At 37.9% G+C, this 26,862-nt stretch overlaps 1 protein-coding gene across 1 annotated transcript in view; it reads right to left on the reverse strand.

Annotated features, from left to right (window-relative positions):
- The window catches only part of LOC124170052, a 37,805-nt gene that overhangs the window by 4,668 nt on the left and 6,275 nt on the right, over positions 1 to 26,862 (reverse strand). The window contains exon 2 of the mRNA XM_046548736.1: positions 17,184 to 17,658. Within this exon, the coding sequence (XP_046404692.1) occupies positions 17,184 to 17,658 (475 nt within the window). The remainder of the gene's footprint in view (positions 1 to 17,183; positions 17,659 to 26,862) is intronic.

Genomic DNA, 26,862 nt, shown 5'->3' on the forward strand with positions numbered 1-26,862 from the left:
TTTTTCAAAAAATATATTTTTTATAACAGTAAATCTATTGGTTCTGTTTAATAACTAATGATACCATATTGTGAAAAAAAAAACATTGATATATTTTCTAACAATATATATATTTATTATCCTCTATTAATGTTTTCATATCATAAAAATTAATAATAAATGAAAATAAATTTGATATAAGTGTTTTTTTAAATTCAAGCAATCCATTACAGCGGATAACATTTATAATTAAATGAATCTACTATAATAAAGCATTTAAGTAGGTCCCGTCAACGTGGTGAGAGTGTTTAGATGTCTTTGAAATGGAAACATCCATTCACGTGCATTTGTGCTGGTCCGTCTGGTTGTGGGAAAACAAATTTTGTTTTGCGATTCCTAAAAAATTTACCGCATTTAGTTGAAGGGAATATATCCAAGATAATATGGTGTTCTACACCAAATAGTCAACCATTAATTAAAGGCGTAAATTTTTTAAACGAACTCCCCGAAAGTTTCATCAACCCACAAAAGACACCAACTTTATATATAATTGATGATTTAATGCATGACTCTTTTAACAACAATAAGGTTAGCGAATTATTTACAAAGGGATCGCATCATTGCAATATTTCGATAATTTTAATAAGTCAAAATATTTTCTATCGTTCCCCATTTTCACGCACGATATCTCTTAACGCAAAATATATTGTTTGCTTCAGAAATATCCGAGATCGATCACAATTTAGATATTTAGCGAGTCAAGTCTATCCTCAAGATTCTAAAGCTCTCAGTGAGGTATATATGCAGGTAACCTCAAAACCTTACACTTATTTACTCTTAGACTTTGCTCAGGAAACTGACGATCGGTTGAGATTCAGAACTCATATCTTTCCTGAAGAGATCACTGAAGTTTACACCCCATTAAAGCTTATGGAAGAAAAAACTTTGTAAAACAAAAAAAATTCGTAAATATGAGAAAAAATAAATTGGAAAGATTAAAGCGAAATAAAGGTCTCTTGAAAGAAATAAGTCAAGCTAGTCCACAAAGAAGAAGGAAGATAATTGAAGCAGGAAATTCTGACCTCATTAAAACATTAAGCGAGTGTTGTAAAAATATTATAAATGGTAACGTTCATATAAGCCCGAAGTCTAAGAAGAAATTGACCAGATTTAAGAAGGCTATTAGAGAAATAGCTTGCTACAAAGTCCCTCTGAAAAAAAAGCGGCGATTATTGAGTCAAAAAGGGGGATTTTTACCAGTCCTATTGGGTTCTCTGCTTAGTGGTTTAATAGGTAGTTTCATTAAATAATTAATATGAGTTTTCAAAAGTTCCTGTTGGTGAATCCGGACGATATCGTGAAATCCGAAAATTTAACTGAGCAGCAATTATCTAAATTAGACAAGGAAATGCATTCTGTTTTACTACGAAAGGACTTAGAGGATTCACAGAAATGGCATCACTATAGGAGAATTTTAGATGCGTACCTAGAAAATGTTTCAGAGAGTAAACGTGACGATTTTTTACCTCCACTTGATTTAGTAAACGTTCTTTCTCCTCCAAAAAGCAATGATTTTAATGGGAAATCGAAGGAAGGTAAGCAAAAAAAAAAAAAGCTGGAGTCTGTTAAAAGAGGAAAACGAGTATTGAATATCCCTAGGGATGGGGTTATTAGTAAATTAGGCAATGGAAATAATAATACTCCGAATTTGGATAAAGAAATGCGGAGGATTTTAGACCGTAAAGACATTGCAGACTCTCTGAAATGGCAATACTATAAGAGATTACTTAATTCGTATTTAGAAAACAATTCGAAATCTAAGGATAGCATTCCTCTCGCGGATCTTAAGACGGTTAGAACTCCAGAGGAAAGAATTAATACACCCAAGGCTGAAAAAATCAACGATTTAAAGAATAAAGGAAGAAACATATTGAAAAATTACACAGAAATTGAAGACCGATGGGAAAAGAGTCAAGAAAAAGGAAAGGAGAAGATGGAGGAGTTATTGAACGAGCTCGAGCAAAAACTCCGAGACGAAGACGTGGAAATAAAACAAGAATTAGACGAATCATTGCTAAAGGATCAAATGGACCTGGCGTACCTAGACTCATCACCGGCAAAACCGAGGCGAGGAAGTCGGAAACGAGTCAAAAAAGTACCATATTCACCGCCAACTCCGAGGAACAAAAAGAGGGCAGTATCACTAGACAACAAAGAAGGAAAGAAAATAACAATGTCCCCGAAAACTCCAAGGAAGACATCAGACGACGAAGGAGATCGTCGAAAACAGGAGAGAAAAAAAAAAACACCTCCATCAAACCCCAAGAAAAAAAGGAAGAAAGGAATTACGGAGAGAGAGATTCCATGGTTGAGTCATCCTTAAGAATAATCTTTTTCGACCCTTCCAATCCAGCTAGTTTTTCGACTAGAGATGCTCTATGGGCTGCATCGGGAAAAAAATTCTCAAAGGAAAACGTACAAAAATGGTTAGAGTCACAAGATAGCTATACACTTCACAAACCGATTAGAAAAAGATTTCGTAGAAATCATTACGAAGTGTCATACATCGATGAAACTTGGCAGTGTGATCTAAATGATATGAGATCTCTGAAAAAATATAATAATGGCTATCAATATCTTCTTACGGTGATAGACCTCTTTTCAAAATATGCATGGGCTAAACCCTTAAAAAATAAGAAACCTGAAAGTGTGATACATGCTTTTCGCTCGATTTTTAACAAACGAAAACCATTGAAAATTCAAAGTGACAAAGGTGGTGAATTTGTTAACATTAAATTCAAAAAATTTCTCGACGAGCGAGGAGTTAAATTCTTTTCCACAAATAATCCCGACATTAAGGCCTCCATTGTGGAAAGGTTTAACAGAACGTTGAAAAGTAAAATGTATAAATATTTTACAAAAAATAACACTTATAATTACGTGAGTGTGCTCCCGAAGCTACTCAAAGGATACAATGATCGAAAGCATTCCAGTATTGGAATTGCTCCTTCTCAAGTAAACGAATCGAGTGCATTTTCAACGGCTGTGTATCAGTCGAGAAGACGACTTAAGCAAGATGATGGCGGTAGGAAATTTGAGATTGGTGACCATGTTCGTATTAGCAAGGAAAAGTTACCATTCGCTAAAGGTTACACACCGAATTATTCTACAGAAATATTTAAAGTGAAATCCATTTCAAGGGATTTTCTCATACCCACATATAAATTGGAAGATTTAAATGGTGAAGAAATACGAGGTTCTTTTTACGGAAAAGAGTTAGTACGAAGTAGAATAACTGATAATACTGAATTCAAAATTGAAAGGGTTTTAAAACGGAGAGGAAAAGGTGCTAAGCTGGAATATTTCGTTAAATGGAAGGGTTACGACGACAGTTTCAACAGTTGGATATTAGCTTCCACTGTGAAAAGATTGCTTAACAATTAAGCTAATATGAATGATTTTTATATCACACTACTTAGCGACAGTTCGGCAAAATTTTACCCAGACAATTCGATCGCTCATTTTCGCACAAAACTTGCTCGGAGAATCACTCTCAGTGAAAGAGAAAAATGGGTTGTTGGGTTAGTGGAAATATCATTACCACGCGTTAGCGCACCAGTGAGCAATAAGGTGTCTATTCGAATGCTCAACAACGAGCATGAAATCACGTTAACGAAACCAAGATATACATTGTCTTCATTGTTCAGTGAACTTCGAGAATCCATACCTGAAGACAGGCTATTAGAATATGATATCGAAATAGCAAATTTGGATAAAGGTGATGGTATTTCTGAAGATGCGGTAATCCTTTCACCTAGTAAGGCATTGCCAACGTCTTTATCTGACTCGGTAGAGATCAAAAGGAAAGAACCACCAAAAATCAAGGAAGAGGAATACGTTGGAATCGTATTTGTTTATAACGATCTCGTGAAACCGCAATTTATAGGCGACACGATGAGTAGATGTTTAAGAGTCATTAACATTGGAAGGGGTAGACATCAAGTATTTCAACAACCGTATTATGTCCCTGTTGAACGGATGGAATTTGATAGTATTGAGATATTTCTGGGAGATAAAATGGGTCTATCATACCCTTTTGAATCGAGCATCGAACCTGCAAGATTGATTCTTCACTTTAAAAAAAAGGAATAATTTTCATAAAGTTCAGTTCCCATCAAGATGTCTACGGATGTAGATCGATACTTGAAATATTACATTTCAAGACAAAAAGGTGGTTAGATTGGTCCCATTTATCGAGCCAGTCAATATAGACAGAAAGGGAACGGATTAGGGAGTTTTTTTAGCGGGCTTTGGCGATCCGTGAGACCTCTTTTCACTAGCGGTTTGAAAGCAGTTGGGGAGGAGGCTGTGAAATCAGGAATTGGTGCCCTCACAGATATCGGTACAAAGCCTGGAAAGGAAATTTTAAAAACTCGTCTTAAAGAGGCGGGTAGTAATTTAAAAAGACGTGCCGAAGACAAAATGGAAAGAATGGTGGGGGCTGGATTACGCACGGCAAAGAGACCACGAAAAAAAGCGGCTGTGAATGCAATTCCAATCGTTAAAAAGAAGAGAAAGGTTAAAAAGGTGAAGAGAATAAAACGAAATCCCATCTCAAAGAAGAAGAAGAAAATTAGAAGACCAGTAAGGAGAAGGAAAGGACGTGGGAAAAAACAGCGAGGTGCTGGCATAAGGGATATATTTTCATTATAATACAAATCCAATGAAATATTATATTAGTCTTTCGGCTGGGACGGTGGAAGGTACATCAACGAAAATGACGCAGGTTATCCCCTCGTCTTTGGATATATTTTCTCGTCGTCCCATCCAAGCTAGTATTCTAGGCCACCGAATAGTTGCATACAAACCAGTGACTGCCCTAGATACCTACTCAGAATTAAAATTTTCCATCAAAGGAAACGGTGATAGATATATAGACTTGAACGATATATCCCTGAATATTAAGCTCAAAATCTTGAATGGAAACAAATCGTTCGTGAGTGGTCAAGAGCAACCAGGAATTGTAAATAACATACTCCATTCTCTTTTTGAAAATTGCAATGTGTATCTGAATGGGCGAAGAGTGACAACGTCGGAACATTACGCCTACCGTAGTTATTTGGAAAATCTGCTTAATTATGGTACGGACGCCGCACGTACGCACTTGCAGTGTATCGGTTGGGTACTTGATAATGGAGAAGATTTAGATAGTCTTGAAACAAATACAGGATTAAAAACTAGGAAAGAAATGTTTGAAAATAGCAACCTTATAGAACTGGAAGGGAAATTACATGCAGACGTACTCCATCAATCCAGGCTACTTCTAAACAACGTTGACGTAGACATTGAACTGTCTTTTGCAAAACCTACATTCTTTCTAATGGATAAACCAGACGGAGAAGGAGTTCTGAAAATTGAAGATGCCACACTTTACGCAACTCATTATGACCTTGATCATTCCGTTCTAGTTGCACATGCAAAAATACTCTCAGACGGAATGTCTAGTATTTTACCTTATAAACGTGTTGAAATGAAATCATTCACGATTCCTGCGAATAGCAGCATGTTTAACAATGATAACTTAATTTTAGGCCGGATCCCGAATTTACTTCTAGCCGTTATGATAGAGGATAATGCATTCCTCGGAAAAAGAAATAAAAATCCATTCAATTTTCGTCACTTTAGCCTGTATAACTGTTCTGTTTTTGTCGATGATCAAGAATATCCGTGTGGAGGAATTGAAACAGACTTCGATACAGTACAAAAAAAGTTTTGCACACGTGCTTATAGACAGCTTTTCTCCGCACTGGGATTACACCATGCCGATGGCGGGAACCAAATTACGTTACAAATGTTTCAACATGGATACTTTGTGCTAGCATGGAATCTCACTCGTGATGCTTCCGTGAGTGAAAATCACGTTTCACTATCTCGCATGGGGAATTTACGATTACATGGTAAATTTAAAAAACCCCTCGAGCACGCAGTGACAGTTCTTACTTATGCCGAGTACGATTCTGAAATTTTAATAAATAAAAACAGGGAAGTCACCTTAAATTGGACATAAGCAATTAGGCACTGCGGGCATTATGGATACAAATGGAATTATAAGAGCTCTCACGAGTAATCGAAATACGCGAGCATTTTTTCGAGGAGTTTTCGCATCCGATATTATTAAGAAAATCAACATCAAACCTGGATTATATATAATCAATTTTGATCCTTCTACACGTCCTGGAATTCATTGGGTTGCTATTCATGTGATCAATCTAAAACGCGCAGAATATTTCGACTCATACGCGCTGCCTCCTTTCGTACCCGATATACTAGTTTTTCTTCGTCGCTTTTCCTCGGTAAAGAAAAATAGTAAGCGGTTGCAAAATTTCAAATCTGATTTATGCGGGGAGTACTGCTGTTTGTATGCGTACTTCAAGTCAATAAATCGTACGCTGACCCAATTCACCCGGCTATTTCCCCACCCCGAGCTTAATGATTGTAAAGTGACCTCGATCTTTTCTCGCGTGTTTGGACGTGGACGGATAAATCGCAAATGTAATCCAAGGTCTCAATCTTGCTGCGCATTAGTAGAGACAAGTACTTGGAGAAATAGGTTGCGTAAATTGTGAAAACGATTAGTCATGATGCAGTCTTCCAGGAAAGAAGTCACGCTCTCCTCGAACGGAGTGAAACTCGTGGATGGTCTTACGCTACCTAAAGATATTACCAAGGAAAAGTCTTGCAAGCCATCTTCGAGAAAGCGGAAGATGAGTAGAGAAACGGAAAAGGGAAGTAAACAAAATAATATGAATAAGGGAGAGAAAAAGAAGATATCACCCGATGAATCAGTCTGTATCCAGGTACCTACCGGATTGGACGTGCCGTCAACGTCACTCGTGTTAACCCGAGAAAAGGGAAAGAATCCTAGAAAAAATTATTCGAGGAAGATAGAAAAAAAAACCAGTCGTTTACAACACATAAAATCCTCGATAAAATTACCCTCACCCTTGGAGGATTATAAAGTATTATACTGCCTTGGTGCTTCACTTGGTGGTAAAATAAATCTTCGCATCGGTTGGGGGCTAAGCGGTGGACGAGCATTTGCGAGAATATCGGATGACTCTGATGTAATTGATCTATTTAACAACGACCTCTACCTTCTTAAACATAACAAACATCACATCACGGAATATTTAAATTCTGGTGCAGTCATTCCAGAATTCCCTAACGGAGTAGCCAATCCTATTTTCTCCGTCTCATTCCAGAAATATTTTGAAATTAATTACGCTGTGTTTTCCATTCAAGGAAAAGAAACAGTTGCATTAAATAAAGAGGAATGGCATGTTCTCGCAAATATGCTAGACAATGTGATACTCGCTGTGGATTTAGTGGATCAAAATCAGATGGATTTGGAACAATACTTCCTACCTTTCGAGCATGCAGCTCGGAGATTGGGTATAGAGGATATGAAGATTATATTCGGAGTGGAGCAAACAATCATTGCCACAACATATTTTCCCCTAGACCCGATGTATGTGGAAGGATGGGCAAAGCTATTATCGACTTCCAAGCATGTGTTCAAGGACAAGAAAAACTGTTTGTGATACGTGAATTGGCAATAAAAGATTTAGATTCCGGTCGAGGAAAGTCGTGGGTTTTTAAACTTCCACCAATTTTTGATAACAGTCGAGAAAATTATTGGCTTGTTAATCACTACCATGGAATTGACCATGGGTTGGGAAATGTACCATATTATTATTTAAATGATATTATCGAGAATGAAACAATGAAATATAATTTAATCTTTGCCAAAGGATTAGAAAAATCAGTTGCGATATCCACGCTCATTAATCGCCCCGTTATAGAGCTGGAAAGATTTATTAACGTGCCTAGCCTCAAAACGCTTCCAGAAGCAGAAGGGGTAATGTGTAGTCTCCGTGTTCATCAGACAAAAAAGTATGCGTGTGCAGTAAAAAATTGTGAAAAATTACAGAGATGGATTAACGAAAATATTGGTGTTAGAAAATTGGATAAATTGTTGCAGGAGATGAAAATCCATGTATCATCAGTATCACCCATGAATTGTAAAAGAAAATTAGTATTAGATGGTGATTGTTGTTAATTTATGTATAGTGTCACTGTTTGTAAACTTGCATGCATGAAATAAAAAACAAAAAAAATTATCTAACACCTCTATCTCTTTCATTTGACGAATTATTTCCTATCGGACCCAGAACCTCCATCGATTAAGGGGAGGGGGGACGATGATGGGGGGTGGAGGGGAAGCAACTTGGGGAAAGAAAATGACGGTCGAAAATCTTGTGATATTGGGAAAACAAACGAGAAGTGGAGGGGTAAATAATTGAATAGCGAAAATAGATAAAAGACAAAAGAGAAACAAGTTAAGATCAATAAAACAAGTGCCAGTCTATATATTAGGAAAATAAACGAAAGGAGAAATAGTAAATAACGTCAGAGAGAGCAAATGATAAGCGAAAATAGATGAATAACGATACGAATACGAAAGGGAAACAAATGACGATCAATAAAACAAGTGACGGTCGATTAAAAAGTCACGTGATAGCGTAATTAAAGATGGCGGAGCGTAATTAAAAATGGCAGGTGCTGCAGGATGCTTTTTTTCACCCTACTCCCTGAAACTTTGGGGAAACATATTATTTTGGATGCACTTTAAGTGTATATTTTATATTTTTCTAAATCTTAGGGGACACTTTTCACCATCTTAACCTGCTAGTTCCTTTCTCCTTGTGAACCCCAAAAACCCGATTGAACCCCTGAAGAAGCCCGTAAATTATAAAAAACTTGTCTTGAGTGAAATATATCCTATATCGGGCAGATACGGAGGAATTGAAACACACAATTCGAGTAGAACGCTGCGTGCTTTAGACTCGGCAACTACAATAAGTCGTCTATAGCTCATCATATGACTTACAATTCTCATTCAATCACCGTCAATGATGTCAGGCTATTTAAACTTGTCTCAGATCATTCATTAGCCTTTTATTAATCGGTCCTCACTCCAAAACACCGAGGCAAAATCGTGAAAAAGACCAAGGGCCATTAACATCTTGCCTTTTTCCTTGATTTCAAACATCAACAAAACATATAGTGACGGCTCCCTTCCACCCGATCCATAACTCTCCTTCCCCCCTCCCCATACCTACACATCCCAACGTCTTTCCGCCACCCCACTTCAAATCCCCCGCCCCCTCGCAAAAACCGACCTTTCCCCATTATTTGCTCCATGCCTTCCCGCCCTTGATGCTAGACCAATTTTTTTTCAACCCGTTCATCCGAAAGTCATTACTTGGCCTAAGTTTTAGAAATTTATTACCTTATTCTTTGAGGAGGCGTACTTGGCAGGAGAAACACCAGGTGTCGGAGACCATTGTTGGGAATATACAACCGTTCTCGCTAGAGTTTCACGGTCACTGTCAGAAGCGAGAGTTTCACAAAACTGTGGGCATATGAGTGCGTGTGTCCCACACGTACATTTGTAAATTGGAGCAAATCTGCAAGGTTCGTGAGTGTGCCCATGAATCTCCTATTATTTTATCTTTTTCTTTGGTGTGAGTATGTCACTGGCGTAAGCGGAAGCTTCATAATCCTGTGTGTGTGTGTGTGATTGAGAACTGTGCGGAAATTTGTTTCCTAGAACAAACCTGCTAGGTGAGCAAGTGAGATTGCATGATTATTTGCTTCATTGTCTTTCAGGTTTATTTTTGTGTATCACCCCACTGCCATCCCTCAAATCCCTGCCCCCCGCGTTTTTGCCCAGCAAATAGTACGGCCTTGGAGAATTTATTTTTCTTTCAACTGCTTAACGGCCGTATAACGTTCAATTACCTAAATATAAATGCATAAATGAAATAGTACATGAAATTACATGATTAACTGCTATGGAAGTCCATTTTGGACGGAGAACGTCTCGGGAGGACGAAAGTGTTTTAGAAATACCAGATAGAACTAGGTCTCGTGAGGAGGTGGCTAGGTTTGTGCTTAGGAGATTGGATGAAGCTGATCGTATAAGGAATTCAACGCAAAAGGGTAAAACGCAATCCTTTCAAGTGGATGACCAGGTGTTACTCCGAACACCCAGGCCGTCAGATGAATGAGGGAATAGGCTCCACTAGTCTTCACCCTATTTTTGAATGGCCTAGTTCCTATTAATTGGTATTTGCTTCTCCAGAAATTTATTTCCATAATTTTTTCTTAGGTATTTATGAGCAGGAGATAGATGTGGTCACAGTGCTTTTTCTTTTTCGGAATTGCTTTGCTCATTGCCTCACTGATGAACTTCCCGTAGTATTGGATCCTCAAGTCGAGATCGGCTTTCATTTTAGATAAAATGGCGCGTAGGCACTTTTCCATTTCATATTGAAACACTTGCAGTTAGCTAGGTTGTAGAATAATCGTAATGTGTTTTCAGGTTCTAAAACTGGTGTCGTGCCAATTCTTATCATGACAGGATAGATGTCACTTGTCATACTATTTATGATTTCATGTACCTGTTAAAGTTTTTGCTAATAGCGAGGTCAATAACCGAGTTCCCAGATACTCGTGTTTGTTCTACCGGAGGTGTCATACGTTGGCCTATCTCGTCGACAAATTTTTAAGTTTTTCTCCTATTACGGTTTTCGCTTGGAATTCCATGTTTCTAATTCCATGGTATTTCTAAAACACTTTCGTCCTCCCGAGATGTTCTCCATCCAAAAGATGTGACTGCGAAACATCTTTGGGAAGAAAATCATGATAGCGATTTTGTGCCGAAGATACTACATGTAGAGAAGAAAGGAAGGAAATTGGATAAAATTGAGGAACTAGAAATAAGGAGGAATATGACCAACGGTCAACTACTTAACGACATCCTTTATGAAAGTTTTCCCCACTCCTACAAGTGTGCCTTAAAATCACGGACGGACAAAAATCCAGAACCCTACCACCCCACTCCACACCCTCTAATTACCTACCTCTTCCTTAACCCCGACTCACGGAAAAACCCTTTCCAGTCCACCAAACCCACCCCCTCCCTCCGTCTCACCAGCGCCGTCCTCCAACGGTTTTCTCAATACAACCCCCACATAGGATTTCCAAACCAGCCCCTTCCCCCCCTCCTGACACCCACTCCTTCCACTCTTTTCCTCAACCCCTTCAAAGAGTACATAAATGTTTGCTTAACATTCGAAATTGATGTACTTGATAATGACCTCTATGGTTCGAAACATGTCGTACCGCCAAAATAAGTCTGTGGAAATGAACGAAGTCTCCTTTTCATTTTCGTGTATTAATTTCCACATAGTTGAGCCTAATGCAATTGAACATGAAAGCTCCGTTCTTTGCTTTCCCTTTGCTAAGTGGTGTCGGGTCATCTTTGACGTCGGCTGCAGGTTCTCAGGCATCTACAGTTAGCGTCTAATCTGGTTTTGAGCTTTCCTCTGTCACTGGAGCCCTGCGAAAGTGCATGCTGTTGTTTACGAAGTATTTTTTCTTAATTGTGTTGTTAGTGTTGTAAATAATTTCACTGTCCTCTATTTTTTCAATATTTCTCCACTAATTCATTGTTAGTCATCCTCTACTTCATTAGGAATAAATTTACCGATGATTTTATTTTATTATTATTATTCTTTAATGTACGGAAACTTGGAAAGGGATTATTTGATATAAGTAAGTTTCATTATGTTGAGCTTCAAATTTTTCTCTAATATTTTTTTATTGTTCACGAAGATTTTTAATTTTGACCGATCAAAAAAAGCACTAACATTAAATAATTTAATTTAAATTCAGGATAGTTTAATTTTAGAAAGAAGTGGTTCCCCATCGCCGTAAACTTTCAACTTCACATGAAGGAAAGTATCCTCAGCATGTTATCGGTAATACTTTTTGATTAAAAAGATAATAGACACATATTTTGTTATTCAGAGCATATTAAATCGGAACAAGATCGCCAGGATTGACATTTTACGCAGAATGCTTATTTTGAATTACAGCAAGAAAACTATCTCGTCATGTAATAGATTCACGGGGGGTATTCACCATGGCATATTCTCCCTGTGATCCTAAAACTTTAAAATGGTTCAGGAGATTAACAATTCATGTAATGCATAAATTTCTTTTGTATTTCGATCTCCTGAACGCCGCGTGACGTGTGAATTTCATGAATGTCGCGTTTAAAATGCTTCAAGAAGCCGGAAACACTCTGGGTTGGTGGAATAGTGGCTTAAAAATTATCATCATGGCGGAGATAAACGTTAATTTCGTTCTGGCTGATTTTCGAAATGTACTGGCGTTATCAACCGAGACTATGAAGAATTTTTTTCTCAAAACGAATCATTTCGTTGAAATGAAACTGCCTAAGATGAGATATTTAGAGCTTTGAGTGAGAAAGTAATCTCGGCAATTATCGTGGATGCTTTAATTTTTTGAATGAATCATGTATTTTGTACTATTTGACACATCACGTTAGCGTCGAAGAACTTTTCCGTTGTAGTGGTTGCCTATTAATGCCGAAGATATAAACAAAGTGTGAAAACCAGGGCAAATATGCAGACGATAATAATTAAATCCAATATAAATTGAAACAGAATTATATATTTGCAATTAAAAAGTAAAATTTCCCGATGAAAGCGTAGATAGTTAAGCATATACGAATTCTTTGCGGCGTGAGGCCAAAGACAACAAAGGGAGTAATGGAAATTAAATCCGTTTGAGAAGCATAAAAGATTGAAAATGGCCCTCACAAATTCCATTACAGCCTATCTTTGAAGGATTATGCTATCTCCGTGCAGCGTCGTACCACCACCATCCTCGGTCTGGGTCGTTTGGCACCACAAAAAAATACTTTTCTCGTGTTAAACGAGAGGAAGATTCACGGCACACAACAATATACGTACGGTTTCCTCCCACTCATTTAAAATTCTCTGTTTTATCTGCTGTTTATTTATACTCTAAATAACATACATGACAATGCACTCCTTATGCAAGCAATGCAGATATCACGAGGTTCACACGTCATTAACATGGCGTCGCCCGAGAAAAACGTTTTTGGCGCGGAATTCAAGTCGAAACTTAAACCTGCTCTACGGGCAAATTTATTCAGTGCTCGGTGGTAAAAGAGCGTAGCCGGCCAATATGCCAGCCAAAAGGTATTAAAAAACACCTCCAGAAAGGGTTTTTTCTTTTTGGCTCTCTCAAGCATGCATTAGAAATTTTCAAATCGACGATATATCTTCTTTTCCCACTCAAAAATATTGAAAACAATTGAAAATCCGCTCCATTAAATAAGGTTACAAATGCCGCAAACCACATTTAAAAAAAATGCATTCTTGACCGAGATATTTAAAAAAGAGTGAAAATCGTATTTTCGATCTAGCCGGCCCTAGTGGGCATCTAGCCGGCTGGAAATGTGGGGAGGTTTGTCCTATTTGATCCCAAATCGCATAACCTAGGGACAGGAAAAATCCCAGAGGGGGGACTTTTCACCTTCATATCCGGCTATGCCCTTTGGTGAGAGCCTTTCTTACACCCATTGCTTTATAAATCAAACATAATATTAGTTAGTGTAATCCCTTCTGTAAATGACTGAAATAACACATTTACCTTTGCAATCAATGAAATAGCTTGAAATATTGATAGTCTGGTTATACAGTATTTGCCTCGTTCAGTCATGGATTTTTAAGGTATTCTTAATGCATACTAGAGCTTCTAATTTGACACTAACATTTTCTTTGAGCACCTAAAAAACTAAGGCTCTGCGTTAAAGCTGTTAGATAGATGGCCTATAATACCCTTTTTGTACTTAAATGCTTTTACAAAAAGTAAATTCTACGTCTCCAATATCGTCATTAATTAGAATGCTAAGCACTGGAGATTAAGCTCTGCTACATAGTCCTGCCTATTCTATATCCTTGAATATGGAAATCAGCTTCATAGTTGAGTTAATTTGTTTGAGATCAAAATGAAGCATAAATTTCCCAAAAGCCGAGGTTCAAAAGGGAGTTTACTTATTTCCATTTCTACGTATCGTTAATGATTTTCAAGTGCGTAAATCTGTCGTCATTTGTTCTTTGTTTTCTTACTAGCATTATATTTGCTTTGATAAAGGCATCAACAGGTATATTAACATGCACATTGGCCAATCGCCGTCATTTTCTGGCGACGCCGTCATTTCCGTATCACGATCCATCTAATCCATATTTATCGAAACTTTTTACGCGTGTCTACAACCACTCTCAGTCTATGTATACCGCAAGCATGCATCGCTATGCATCACCTCTTTTTACTATTGGAACTAAAGCAGTGCGCTGAGTAATTATGCTGACCAACCTATGACTTGTTTTTCATTTCTTTTCGCTTGTACTTTTCCCGTCTTGTTCCCAAGATGTGACTCTGCCTGCGTAAGCATTCCTTCTTCCACCCACTCCCTCCCACTTCCCCCTTCCCATTTGCATTTCTGTACTCTTTCTCACCTAAAGAGTCAGCAGCGTACTTTGTGCCTAGACGCGCGATTCACTGACGACATCGGGAGTCAATGAGGTCTTCGGAGGATGTCGCGAGGGGCACGTCGAGACACCGAGGTACTTTTGGCGCGCGGCACTCGTGCGCGGGATGTAATCGAGTGAAGACAATAAACGCTACTCACAGTTTGTCTGACTGTCATTACCCCTGGTTCCCTTCCTCCCTCCTGCTGAATCCATTGATCACCGTCTCTGGCGTTTCAGCTATTACTTTCTATAACCCTCGATTGATTGATATTTTGCGCGAGTTTATTTAAACGAGTGGGGAGACGACCATTTTCCTTCAATGCTTGTCAAATTTGAGGCCAGGAAACTTATTTCTCGCATGTTTTCACATGGAATGAAAGAACTTTTTGAACGAAATACATTTTCGAAAAGAGGGCTTTTTTGTAAAATGAGTCGTACACCACCAGCTGAGTGTGCAAAGTGGCAGGGAAACTCAAGGAGCGCTTGTCTGATGGTCGATGGTGACGTCAAGCCAATAAAAGCCCGATCCGTGAGCGAGACAACCTTATATTTTAAGGGCCTTGATTCATTCCTGTCTTTACTGGAATAGATTTCACTATAAACTACTACGTAGTCTGCAAATGATAGCAGTTTACTGAGTACTATTCCAACAACATCGTGAATATAGAGAAGGAATAGGAGTGGGCCTATGATACAAGCCTAAGGAACGCCAGAAGTGACTTTAACCTCGTAGGAGGCTGCATTGTCTAATACTAATCTCTGCTCGTGATCTCTGAAATGTTCTCTTATCCAGGAAATGGCATCTTCATCTAGGATTGCAGGATTGCGTGCTAGTGATAGGTCACCCCCTCCAAAAAAAACACAGAAAATGGCACACAGAATATAACGTTGAAGCATAAACTTTTGCGAATTTCTTAAAATGAGAAATAGACCAAAAATAAAATTTTCGGTTTCAAAATGAATCATGCTCTCGTATTTCTTAACATTTGTCCTTTTATCAAAGGAAAACAAGTAATGAACTATTCTTGTTCCATCCAAGGGACGAGGAGAAAGGCTTTAAACTGAGCTACGAGCATGTGTGAGAGGAATTATTGGATTGAAAGGGAAAGACCTATTCTGACGTTGCAGAAATGAAAACGATGAATCCAAGACCGGAAAATACAGAAAGATATGCGAGGAGCAAATGTTAACGGAGCTAGCAATGACACAGAAGAAATATATGAAGGGAAGGAGGCGTAAACAAATTCGTTCAATCGTTCATGTTCCGATCTGGTCCACAAAAGTCATCCCTGCAAAGGGGCATCAATTCGACGGCAAATCTGTGGCCTGGCTGCCCCTAGAACCCTTTTGGCACCAAATCCTTAACTGACTTACACCTCTACAGGGTATTTTAGTCAACCCACCCTCTTCCTCCGTATTGCGTTGACTATTTTCTTCCGCCTTCAATCCCTTCCGCATGCATCTGCTTATCCTATCCTCACTCCCTCCTTAGTTACTCTTTCGGGAACTTCTCTCCCCCACCTCTTCCTTACTATTTTACCTACTCCCACCTCTCCATTACTATTGGCATGCGGCCTCTCTTTCTACTTACCCTTTCAATTCTCCTCCGACCTTTGTCCTTCACATCTCTGTGATTCTTTCTCCAATTTCGTTCTTATAGATTTAAGAATGAAATCTTTCTTATATCCCTGGATTTTCCCGTATCTTTTTATTTGCGTGTTATCTCACTGTCTCCAAACTGTACGTCGGTATGTAATTTCTTCCCCAAACTTGGCAAATCCTCCCTCCCCCCTTTCTTAAATAAATGAATGTAATTTTCTCATGCATTAGAGTTTCTTACACCTGATGACGCCTTTGTGAGCCGAAGCTCATTAAATAATTGCTGTCTGCTAACATTCATTTTAACCACTCTGAGATCTAGACGTAGTATGTCCGGCTTTCCTTTTTTCTTTTCCTTTCTTGAAATGGCTGAATTTTTTGTCAGTGGGTTTGTCTGTAGGCCTTTCTCTTTCTCACTCTCTGCCTTCACTCTTGTGCACTTTGAAAGTATTTTTCGAAAAAGCAATTTTCTCGGTTCACTTGCGGCTTTTATTTTTGCGCCGAGGTGAATGAGTCGGTATTACTGTTGATATGAGGGGAAGGGGAAATAATGGGTCAACTCATAACACAAATGGGTACTTCGCTGTCAAACACATAGGAATTGGATAAGGTCCTCGGAGGCTCAGTTCACTGTTACAACCCATTAACACTCTCTCACTCACACTTTGTCAATCCACTGAGTAGACAGAGAGAGAAAGAGAGAGAGAGGGGTGGGGAGAAAATGAGGATGGCTGGTGTTACATAAGTTGGAATGCTTGGGGACCGTCACAATGTCGAACAATAAATATACTAGAAGAAATACCAACCAAATCATCAGAAGTGATAAAAATTCTTATGATCTCCTGTGTAAAAATTTAACTAGCTCAAAATATTATAAACAAACACTTTTACATGGGATTAAATTTCAGGCCGATATTTTGGCACCTTGAGCATGTAAGGGTTAATTACGATTAATCATCCAAATATGAAAAGGCATTCATTATGTATCCATATTGCAAATTCTTTGGTAAATTTCACTCTAAAATTTGTAACGAATGGGTAAAATTAGCCATTAAATGTAGGAAAACGCATATGTAGGCATGAGAACAACAGTAAGAATTTACTTACATCAATGACCCCAGCACGAGTTTCCGGTTTCTCGCTTTTGTTGAAACCTTTGATAGCCTTTTCCAATACAGCATCCTCATTATTCCTTATCCTGTACAACCATTCGGGCGCAGCCACCCTGTCCATATTCTCGATCACATCGTGTTCTGGCGAGGAAACTATTTTTCTCAACGCTTCCCTTTCGATCCGGAAGAGGAGAGCGTCGGTGGGCATCATCCATCTCCTTCCCCAACTGCAGGCCCCGGGACTGTTAGCATCGTAAGCAGCAATGAGTCTACTCTCCAATTGAGATAAGTCTTTTATTTTTTTATGAGCAAAGGATTCCATCCTTTCTTCTTTCATCAGGAGCGCATGATCTCTAAGATTTTGCAGCATAATCCCCGCGTCGCCATACTGGAGTATGCTATTGTCATTGGTAGAGCGGATCTGCCGCAGAAACTTATTCAGGAAAATCTCCATGGCAGCATTACACTCCCTGGAAGTAAGTAGTATTTTTAGTAAACCATTCTTAATAATTTCACATTTATAATTTGCTCTTTAAATGTATCATCTAAAGCATTATATTGAATACCTTCGACTTGGAACTTACTTGACTATGACTGGACTGATTTTCTAACCTTAAAACTTACTTTGGGCCCTGAATCATTTCCATGACAAATACATGTACAGTTTGTTTTTAATACCTGCAGACAAATTTTATTTTGCATATTTAAATAAGTGGTAATGTTCACACTCGGTTGAAAAATTTACCGTCGGAAAGAAAAAAATCACATTCTTATTATTGTAACTGATTTTCATTTTCCTCGTTAATTACTGTGAAATTTGAAAAACAATACATAAAATGCTGAAAATTCAGCTCTTTTGGCTTACTTCCCGCTTGACGACCATCGGTAATGTTGATGTAGTTTCGTATCTCTTCTATCGATACAGTTTGTGATATCAGCGAAGCTTTAAATTTTCCACCAGAGTCTTTCAATTTATTGGATTTGCCAGGCATGCCATCTCACCGTTTGCAACAAAATTCGATCTCCAGTTAAATATGCTTCGTAATTTGAACCCACCACGGTGGTGCAAAAGCACGCGATTAGTCATTAAAAATTGACACAAAAACGTTGTCGAGCATTTTGAATGGAAATTTCTTAAGAAACATGCATTACTACATGAATCTCGAAAGATGTGCCAATTGAATTGAAACAGGTCCATTTTCCAATTAGATTGGTAATCACAATGACAACAAATACGTTTCTCGCCCAAACGATGTCTGTTTGCGGCTTAGATTAGGGTACACCGTATTTTTTCACACGGACAACTATGCATGGCATACTCTCGCGTGGGTTAACCATCCAGATTGTGTTTTGTTGGTTAAAGATAGACTCACTAAAAATATCTTACACTCCATTGCACTGAGAGATAGATTATGTTTATTTCTTTTAACTGTCATAATTTGTAAAAGAGATGTATTTTCAAACTTATAGATTAAGATAATAAAAGTACAATGAATTCAACAACTGAATGTTTCGTGTTGTGTTATTTTTACAGCTCGTCTTCGGTCATAGCGCTTCAATCCTCTTTGAGGCGTTTATACCACATCTCCACTCACAATAAGTCAGTTATTTTTTTGACCACCAATATATTCGCTAGAAATAATTTAAATGGCAAAATATCGTTTCCTGGATCCATTTAACCATTTAATTAACCATTAAAACATCCATAAAATATTTATTTACCAAAAAACATGAGCACTGAATTTTGTAAAATATAATGAATGATGGGATGATAATTCAATAAGTGAAACAGGAGTGACAGAAAAATTTCACGACTGGTCACTCAAAAGAATGAAAATGAAAAACCTTAAACTTAAAAATGAGGGATAAAATGAATGCGGATGTAATGCTACGCAGATGGAAAATAGAGTCATTTAAGGCCAGTTTCACTAACAAGCATAATATTCTCTGTCATCAGCTTTCGAAAACTCGGTTAGAATTATTATCTCAATAATGTGAGGATCGTGGTTCACCGACGACGTTTTATTTTAGTTTCCAAAAACCAAGATAATCAAAATAAATTATTTGGCTGGCACGTTTTTAATATCTCTGACGTGGGAAAAGCAAATAACGGCAAGCAACCGTATGACATGCAATCATCTTTAATCAGCCGGTAAGTGGACAACGAAGCACACAAAGAAAAAATTGAACAGCATGAGTGTTAATATTGAGAATTAGAAAATCCCAAATATGACGTTTTCGTGGAAGGATGTATAAATTTACCTTGCCGAATAACACACAAGGGTAAAAGCGTAATAAGGTAAAGGTAAGGGTAAAGAGTAGACAATCCAACAAAATATTTATCGATATAGGGTGTACGATGCTTTACATCTACTAAATTCTTCATACCCGACGCTTTTGCTCCGCAGATTTAGCATCTCATGATTTAGCTGTCCGTCAGTGTGTTGCAAACTAAAAACAATCGTTTTTTTCGAAATGACTATACTTTCCTGTAGGATAATAAATTATATTGGTATTAATATTAAGAAAAAATTAGGAAAAAAGGTGAGCAATATAATTATTACCTCTCCGTTGAACATTGTCAGCAGTAAACAGAACTTGATCGTGTAAATTCCAGAGTTGAAATCAGTAAGGTCAACTACCTGCCTATCAATATAATGTCTTTCTGATTTTGTAACTTCTTTTATCTCTTTATCACTTAATACCCCGTTTACTCTACGATCGTATCGACGTTGATCCGTACGCGCGTAACCTCAGAACGTCGTGTAAACGCGCAGAGTTACCATCGTAGGCCTTAGTACCTAACACTGCCGAACTTACGATGGTTAGCGCTATTGCGCCAAGAAAAAAGAGTTAGGAAATGTAGATCGATGCATATGCGATTCTTTCGCGCCGTTGCAATCTTGATACGATACTTGATGTTTCATAAATAACTCTAATATTTCAAAGATAAATGGCAACGGTTGAAGACATTATTGAGCAGGTAATGGAAGGACGAAAGGAGAAAGTGTTTTCTGATGTTCTATTCAGCAAATGATATCCGATATTCCATACTATAATAGTTTTATGTATTTCCTTATTTCCAGGTTAACACATGGTAATTTATTCTTATATTATACTTCACAGATGATGGAAAATAACAAACACAAAAAACAGGATTTCACGATGAAATTCGCCAGAAATAAGGATGACATTTAGATGAGGACATGGAGAAATCAATACGTGTACCGAATTAAGCCGAAATCTAAGAGCAATATGTATTCTCTTTAATGCGTGAATATTCTTGAATGATTTAGCATATTCTCTCGAAGAATCTAGATTCTTAAAGTCTTCTCGGACTGTTATGACTAGTTTTCATTATACCTCATCATTCTGGATATCTGGGAGTTGAAGACATAATTTGCTCTACGGCAATTAAAAACAAACTTAAATTAAATTATTTGTATAGTTATGACGGGATCCATTAAAATTTACTAATAAATGAGGTAGGAACAATCTAAATAGGAATTGATAATTTTGTAGAGGAATAGGCCATTGTTGGAGGATCTTATGTCGTGAAAGAGTTTTCAAATTAGGAGAGGAATAGATGTTTACAAAAATACAATACCAACCGTCTGTCGTTGAAGTATCGGCAAAGTGATGCATAATAAATTCTGGAAATGTTATGGATTCAACGAGTCCATTTTTGTATCGACACAAAAATCGTTTATTGATATTGTAATCGAGAATTCTCTGCCCATTTCTTAAGGTATGGCCTTAAGATGAGTATTGTAAGGAAGAAAGTATAGTGAGGAAGTCACAGAGAAATTTTAGAACATCAGGGTCTTGTCTTAAATTCAGACCCCGCGATAATAATGCAGAATATTTTATTTCTGCGTGAATGATTTTTTCCCCAATTTAAATATTATTTTATAGATATCAAGTTGTGTAATAATGTGAGGAGGCATTTGCATATGGATGGCGGAAAGAGCCTAAGTACAATTGAAAAATAAACAATTAATTTGTAGAACCCATGGTTATCCAATTTCCTAATGAATACACGGGGAAGAACGTGTAGTATATGTGTTACAGATACGAGTAATCTATAAGTCAAAGTATAACTGAGGGTTTGATAGACATTTTAAAAATCTAAAGTTCCCGTGTAAATACCCCGTTAAGACGGTCAAAGGCTCCGCTCCGCGGTGTCATAAAACGACCTTTTCGCAGTAGAATCCTAGGGCTCAGGGATCGGAGAGTAAAGAAAGTGTAAGAGTCTCAGTTGGTGTCTTTCTGGTAGGTCTTTTTGAATGAGTTCCAGGAAAATAACTAACTTTTTCGAGATTTGAACGCTTTTAATAGAAGCATGTCTTCGATCGTATCCAAAGAAAACGAAATGAACTTCAATGAAACTTACCTCGGCTGTAAAACCTCCAACATCTTCACCATAGACCATTTGAGTATCGGTGTCTTGAAGCAAAACATAAAAACGGTGAATGCTGAGCGTAAAAAAACAAAAAACTTCAATAACCTTACTACGTCGCGGCTAATCCAACTCCCGACGCGCGGAGACGAACCCTGCCGCGCGATCGAAAAATCGATGTAATTTCCGGCGACGCAAACTTATTTGAAAAATAACTGCATGAGCACCTCAAGAAATTTTCAAAAATGCTCTCATATAAGTTACTTTGCGTGACTTTGCCGAAAACTCATTTGAAAATCTACCTAAATGTAAAACTTTGTCGAAAAACAGTGTCCGCCATTTTGTAACTGCACGGTAACAAATTATCGATGATATTCTTTAAGATTACAGAAAATTAAATAAAAACCCCTATGGCAACAGATTATGTGGTTTTTTATTCCGCGAAAATCCACCCATATCTTCACCATCTACTTACTTTGGAAGATTTTCAGAAAAAAATGGAAGACGGGCGTTTTTATGGAAATTTGCTCAAGTCTGAGCCTCTGTGTCTCAGTAACGGGTGGGACTTTGTCAAATGAAGTATATATTCATGAATTTCAATCATTTTTTAGTATAATTGCAAAGTTTCAATTATATAACAAAAAAAAGCCATTTTGTAATTTTGTCCGGCTTTTTCCGATTTCCGCCCACTCGGCTTCGCGTTCGAATGACACTCTCATACCTATTTCTGCTTATTGAAACCTGCACGTAATTATGATCATAAAAATATATCTCGTACCTGTTCTCGCTGCAATTTATATTGCTGAATTACTTTTCGCAGTATGATCAAAATGTAAACTACAAATTATACAGCCGCGAACAAGCCTCAAACCCTGGTACTACGGGTGAGAGTCGGCGACGCCAACTTCTTCTCCAACCTCACATGTTAAAATTTTAATAAAGCTTGTTAAAAGTTCTGCAAAAAATTTAATGAATTACAGCCAAACTAAGGCCCATTTCATGGAACCACTACCCATTCAGAGATGTGTTTGCAATTCGAATGCCATAAATATACGGCATTGAAAAAGGCGGAGAAGGTACGTGGTCTCTCCTTGTGAGTAAAATTCCAAGTCATCTTCAATGAGAGCGAGAACTGCCTTGGAAGAATTCTTTATCATTTTGGGATGAGTAAATAAATATACGTCACCATATAAATTAATATAACTGCATCATCATTTATCCGTTATGGACGTTGTGTCCGATTTTAATGTTAATATTCTTCATCACTGTCATTCGTATTTTCCGAGATCTGATGAAGCCTCATGCACGCCATGTTACATCTGCACTCAGATTAAATCGGATAATAAGGTTTTATCGGAATAATATCGTCAGTAAAAGTATAAACCGAGATAAAAACCCAAAACCGAGCTAACGCATCTGGTAAAACACGATTGTTGTCTTATCTCATTTTTTTGGAGAATATCATCCGAGTCAATTCAATTACCATCATTGGTTAAGCTGGCCCAAAGTGAAATAAAATACATAAAAATTACACTTGATGAAACATGACGACGTCAAATTGCAGTAATCAACTATTGATACAGAAGCTGTCCCATATGACCGACATAAGCTCCTCGTTATACTAATTTAGAGATTCCGGCGTCGATCCAAAAGGGATGACGAAAACGGGAGAGCTATGATACAAAAATTAGATGGTTCTTACATCTAGCAAGATTGACACTAGACTGTTTCTCAGACCACTTTAAATTCGGAGAACCTCTATTAATTGGGATTTCTTCTGTGAAGATGGGCTAGCTCGGGGATCGGGGGTGGGGGGAAGGCATCGGGAATAATCCAATATCCCGGGAGAGGGTTCAGAGTACTTAAATGTCAGAGTCAAATGCCCACCCCGGGTCGCTGTTTCACGTGCTGTCCTCCGCGGGGAACTTCAACCTGTGGCTTGCTGGACAATGTCGTGAAGGCTTGACACTATAAGTACAATTCCGTCGCTCGCTCGTACTCTGCGCTTTCTCTCCGTTACTTTCCCTCCGTTACCACTTCTTGGGACTTCCATCCGACGTGCGCCCGACAGTCCGTCTCGGAAGTGTCCTTTCTGACTCCCTCGCTTTTGACCGTCTCGCTAAGATATTTGCAGCGCCTTCCTTGCTGTTTTCGGTTGATCACCTGGCCGTGATCCGTAGTCTGCTCTCATTCAAACTTTTGCCATAACGTCTTTCGAGGCCACTCAAAATGTGCTTAAATGTACTCATTTTACCAAACAAAAGACAAACAAAATTCGTATTGGTGATAGGATAGGTCGCTTGTCTCTGCTGTGATTGCGGGTGCCTAAGAAGAACGGAATAAATGGCGGGGCACGAATCAAAGACCGTGATGAGGCTATATCATCACATTGCCCCCTGCATGGATGCATTTCTTTCCTAGGAGGATGAATAATGGGTTCCAAGAGAAAGAAATGATTCCATCCACCGGAAAGTAACTAAGAGTTTAAAAAGTAAAAATAATCACTTCGAAGGAGAAAAAATACTCAAGAACAATGAGGAATGAAGGAAAAGGAATTGAAAGTTCTTAACCTAGATCCGTCCTCCCTTCACAAAATTTAAGCATTTGGAGCTGATCGATACGATATCCTGAATGGCCCCGTGAATAAATGAAAAAATTAATGAAAAAGTTTTGCATCGGACAGTCTGGGTGTCCTTAAAAATGGCAAATCACACTTAGATCTCCTCTTCCCCAAAGGAAAGTTTGAATGAGAAAAAGATGCATTCAAAAGGAACTTTTGAATGCATCTTTTTCTCAAACCTAACCCTCTTTTTTGTATTCCTTTTAATATGGATCGATCGTTTTAATGATTGATCTTTTACCCATTACTTTATCCATCGGAAAATTTAAACCGTAGGGAAACCTATTAGGAGGTATGGAACCGAAGTGAGCTTCAAAAGGAGTCATTGGGATAGATTCGTGGAACACATCGTAAAACCAACGATTAACAAACGGTATAGTTTCTACCCACCTTCGGTGACTCAGATTACAATAGGGAGGGAAATTCCTTGACAATTATTTCATCGTCCGCTCACTAGGATTCGATCGGGGATGACGTATTCACGAGTTTATTGCACCTATCCCCAGCAGATTTAACCCCTCTTTCCAGTGACCACACGTGGACATAGTATATGATCTCACAAAATGTTGGTGGAAGTGCCACACAGCTAAAAGTACTTATTTATTAGGCAATTAAGGCAATTGCAAACTTAAGTTTTTGCCTTAGGTCTGTTTACGGCAACGCCTGAACGAATTTGGAAAATATGTCGACGGATGTAAATTCGTATTTGTGCCCCCCCTTAGATTTTGCAATGGGCCCGTAATTTCGAACTTCTTTCAAAAATGCTATCGGATGTTCGTCGTATCGAGCCGAGGAAACGGGTTTTGTTAATGGTTCCCTCGATAGCGTTGCCGCTACTGCTGGTGTTCTTCAATGCCTCATTACCGCCTCGAGCGATTTTACCCTCCGTTTGCATACTTCTACTACCTCATGCTTTTGATATTTACAATGCCATCATAAGACCGCTCCAAAGCATCCATGCGAACCGAAGGTTTACAGCTTGAGAATGAACCAATTCTTGACATTATAACGTATGTGGGAAAAACCATCCCAAAAGAGTTTGTGCCACCTCCATCGCTTCGCGAGAGAATGGATTCCCTTTCTAACGGTATGTAATCCTTGGAATGAGACGAGGGAAATTCAAATACGGTCTTTCTTCAGCGACCAAGTTCGTGATGGTAAATTTGCCTGCCACGAACCGAGGCTATAACGTATTTCTTACTCCTCGCTAGAATATTGGCGCATTCGACATCCTTAAAAGTTGTGCCTTCCTTTTTCCCGTGATCTCCCTCTTTCTATTTCTTCTGTCTCTCCTCCTATCCGTTCCGTCTTCGCACCTACTCTGGCACTCGTTCTAAAAATTTACTTAAAGCCCAGCTCTATTTTCTCATTTTCTCGTCTCAGAAAATTTACAGAATAAATACTCACTTGACGTAATTTACAAGGCAGCAATGGTGAGGAGCAATTTGGAGCATCATCAATTGTTCTAAATACACAGGTCAATAAAAAACTTATTTTTCTATCTTAGAGATGTTGTAGGGTAACCGTGAAGTTACTTTTCGTTCTGATTCCGAATCTGGGCTCAGGTTTTTTTCTATCACGTCTAGTTTCTATAGGATAACCTAATTAAATACGGTTTTAAGGATATTTAAGCAAATAAATGACGATTGTTAAAAATGTGAAAAATAGGTACTTTCATAGGATTTTCTCGTATATTTAACGTCTAGTAAGTCCCTATCAGTAGTACTATAAATCGCAGCTGAAGTTTTCTTGGTACTATTTTTCAAAATGTAAAATATCTTGATCAAAACGCTCAATGTGTTCATCACTACCAGTGCTGAGGTTTGGTGAAAAAGGCAAGGTGTGAGGCGAAAGAAGAAATTTTTAAATTCATATTCAAGCCCATTTTTTGGTACGATTTAATAAGATTAGCTGCCAGTTTCTGATAATTTTCAGCCAAGATATTTCCTTAAAAAAATTCAGATAGATTTCTGAATGCGTGCCAAGAGCTTTTTTCCGTTGACCTCAATTTATGTAGAAATTCCGAATCCTTCAGCAATTACCTGATCTTTGGCCCAGTACAAATTCCTTCTTTGATCATTGCCTCACCTAATTGAAGGACTTTTTGTTTCAAATAAGGGAAACCAGCACCATTTATGTCCATGCCTTTCACAAAATGTTAAAAATTCCCTATTTAAAATGAAGAGTGGAAAAAGAATATTTGCACAATTTTTAATCTAAAAACGAATTATTAACGTTCCAGACAATTTTTTTTTCAAGTAATGATTTTTTCCTTTGCTATCTCATTCACAGATGAAGCAACAACATTTCGTATATCCAAGCTTTAAGCCAGTAAAATAGTAATTTCTTTTAAGTCGCCACAAATTTTCCATTTATATTTTTGATAGTGATTTTCTTCTAAAAGTAACTGCATATTCTCGTAAGATTCTTTCATGTCAGTTCCACGAGTTAAAAGTAATTATGGAACCTCATTGCCATTATGTTGGAAATAAGCCTTTAAAAAAAGCTTGGAGGAATAAATTTAAAAAACGCTAATTATCTGTTTTGAATTGAAAATTAAGAGTATCCATAACAGAAAGATCATCATTGCAAAAAGTAAAGTTGTTTTCTGGAGAAAAAAAATCAAATCAACTTCGTCAATGCAAGATCGGGATA

Source organism: Ischnura elegans, chromosome 13, assembly GCF_921293095.1.
Source record: "Ischnura elegans chromosome 13, ioIscEleg1.1, whole genome shotgun sequence".
Classification (NCBI taxonomy): domain Eukaryota; kingdom Metazoa; phylum Arthropoda; class Insecta; order Odonata; family Coenagrionidae; genus Ischnura; species Ischnura elegans.